The 2,209-nt window shown below is 49.8% G+C and overlaps 1 protein-coding gene across 1 annotated transcript; it reads right to left on the reverse strand.

Annotated features, from left to right (window-relative positions):
• Positions 1-396: 396 nt before the first annotated feature.
• Positions 397-1,443, reverse strand: LOC124672286 (coniferyl alcohol acyltransferase-like). Its single transcript, XM_047208540.1, has one exon. It carries the CDS (start codon positions 1,321-1,323, stop codon positions 397-399), a length of 927 nt encoding a protein of 308 aa, XP_047064496.1. The 5' UTR covers positions 1,324-1,443.
• Between the last annotated feature and the right edge of the window lie 766 nt (positions 1,444-2,209).

Raw genomic sequence — 2,209 nt, forward strand, 5'->3', positions numbered from 1 at the left:
GTCAACTTGATTTGTGCATTGAGATTCGTATGAGCATAAATAAATGGTGGAAAGATCGTGATTTTGGAGCTGCTACCTTTTTTAAGATGAACTTTGACCAAAAAATTGAGGAACAAATATTGGCTATATTCTACGTAACTATAATTAGTATTATTGAACTTATATTAGAAAACACATTCTAATAGTGCTAATTTTATATATCAACATGTTTATATATTAATTTGCAGAAAAAAACATGTTTATATATTGGTAGAGTAATTTTTAGTTAAAAAAACACGAAAAACGAAGAAGTTTTATTTTAAAATAGAGGTACTATTTATTGTTGCCTCTGGGAAATAAATACTCATAACTGCGGAACGCAAATAGAGGCGAGATCCCAGGCAAAATGAGATGCGATCAGAGCCGGCTGGCTCTACTATTTTTTGCTCCCGCCACGAGGCCGAGGTACTCCGCGGTTAGAGGCTTGAAGATGTGCTGCTCGTCGGAGTCGAAGGCGGCGGCAAGGCTCGGCCAAATGGACATGCCGAAGAACCAGCAGGAGCCGCCGGGGCGCGCGACGATCTTCACGAAGCCGGAGCTCAACCTCCCCCAGTCCATCTCCTTCTCCTCCTCCTTCTCCACCTCCATCTCATCCAGCCACATCACCAAGCTGGCTCGCCCGAAACCGAAGTCAGTGTCGAGACGAAACGACGCCAGCGACGAGACGCTCAGCACCGGGCTGCCCACCCCGACAGTCGCCGTCTCGACGTACTTCGCCGCACCCTTGTGCTCCTCCACCCAGTCCACCAGCTCCTGGAAGTGCTCGTCGTTAACTGCCAACTTGATTGACTCACGCACCATCGACGCGACTCCCGGGAGCGGCAACCGCCTGATCCCTTCCACGCTCGCCTCCGCCACCGCGAACGTTATGACGTTGCCGACGTAGTTGCGCATGGCCGCCGGGGCGGTGGTGTTGAGACGCCGGCGCCTGCGCCCGTCAACCCACCAGCCCATGCGGCATTTCTCGTCGGATGAGCCCACCACAGCGGCGAACACCTTCCACATGTACGCACACACCGCTTCCAGAAGGGTTGCGCGGCCGCCGCCCGCCTGGGCGCGAAGCATGGCGAGGTCCTGCTCCTCGACGTAGTAGGTGCGCCCGACCTTGGAGGTACTAGCCGTCAGGGAGTTGACAAGACGCTCACCCTCCAGCGGCATGAACAACTCCCCCACCGAACTGCTGTAGGTCGGCGGTGCGCACGGGCGGAACACCGAGCGGTCGAGGTTCGGCGTGGCGGCTATCGTCCCGGACCGCGCGAGCTCGGACCACGCGTTGGCGATCATTGACAGCGCACACCCGTCAACGACTAAGTGGTGGCTGCTCCAAGCCACGGCGAACCTGTCGCAGGCGAAAGACACCAGCTACAACGACAGCATGACGTCAGCGTCGTATTGAACGGGGACGCCTATCCTCAACAGGGACGCGTCCATGTCACCGTAGTCCAGGCTCCCCAGCGCCACAGCAACCTCGCCAACCACGAGCTCCGCTCCAAGGTCTCTAGTTTGAATTGTCGAACGTGTGGTTTAATTTAATCTAAAATTGTTGGTGCCCCCTTAGCCCTTGTAAAGCTTCATGTGCCTACCTTCGAGTTCCAGGTGTTGAATTTCTCTTCTGTCAAACACGAGGATCGATGTTAATGTGTGTATAATTGGATTGCATAGCCCCTTTCATATAAGCTTGTAACTTTCTTATTAATTGTGTTTTGCCTTTGCGACTCAGCAGGCATGCACTTCTAACTTTTGGTTGCGTTTTCTACTGCATAAGTTTAATATAGTTCCTTATTGGAATGTGGATTTTTGACTCAACCTTGTTGAAACAGTATTTGGAAAAATAAAGAAAGGTTCCATTCCATTTAAACAAAGTGGTTGTGAATATAAAATAGTCTGGTTTAACTTTTAGATCAAACTTAGAGCATATCTGACGTGTTGGATCTCAAATGGACGGTAGATAGGTAGGCAAAGTAACCCAAGCTTATTCTATGGATTTGATGGTACCTGTTTTTCTATGTAGCTAAGGCAAGAATGACCTAGATGCGGCTATACTTATGTATGGTTCCTGATGCTAACTGTTTGGTTCTTGCAGAATAGCATGATCTTCAACTCAAATGAACATAGTGCTTCACCATAGGCTAATTAATAATTGTGCTTCACCGTATGTTAATCTCCCCTG

Source organism: Lolium rigidum, chromosome 7 (genome assembly GCF_022539505.1).
Source record: "Lolium rigidum isolate FL_2022 chromosome 7, APGP_CSIRO_Lrig_0.1, whole genome shotgun sequence".
In the NCBI taxonomy this organism is placed as follows: domain Eukaryota; kingdom Viridiplantae; phylum Streptophyta; class Magnoliopsida; order Poales; family Poaceae; genus Lolium; species Lolium rigidum.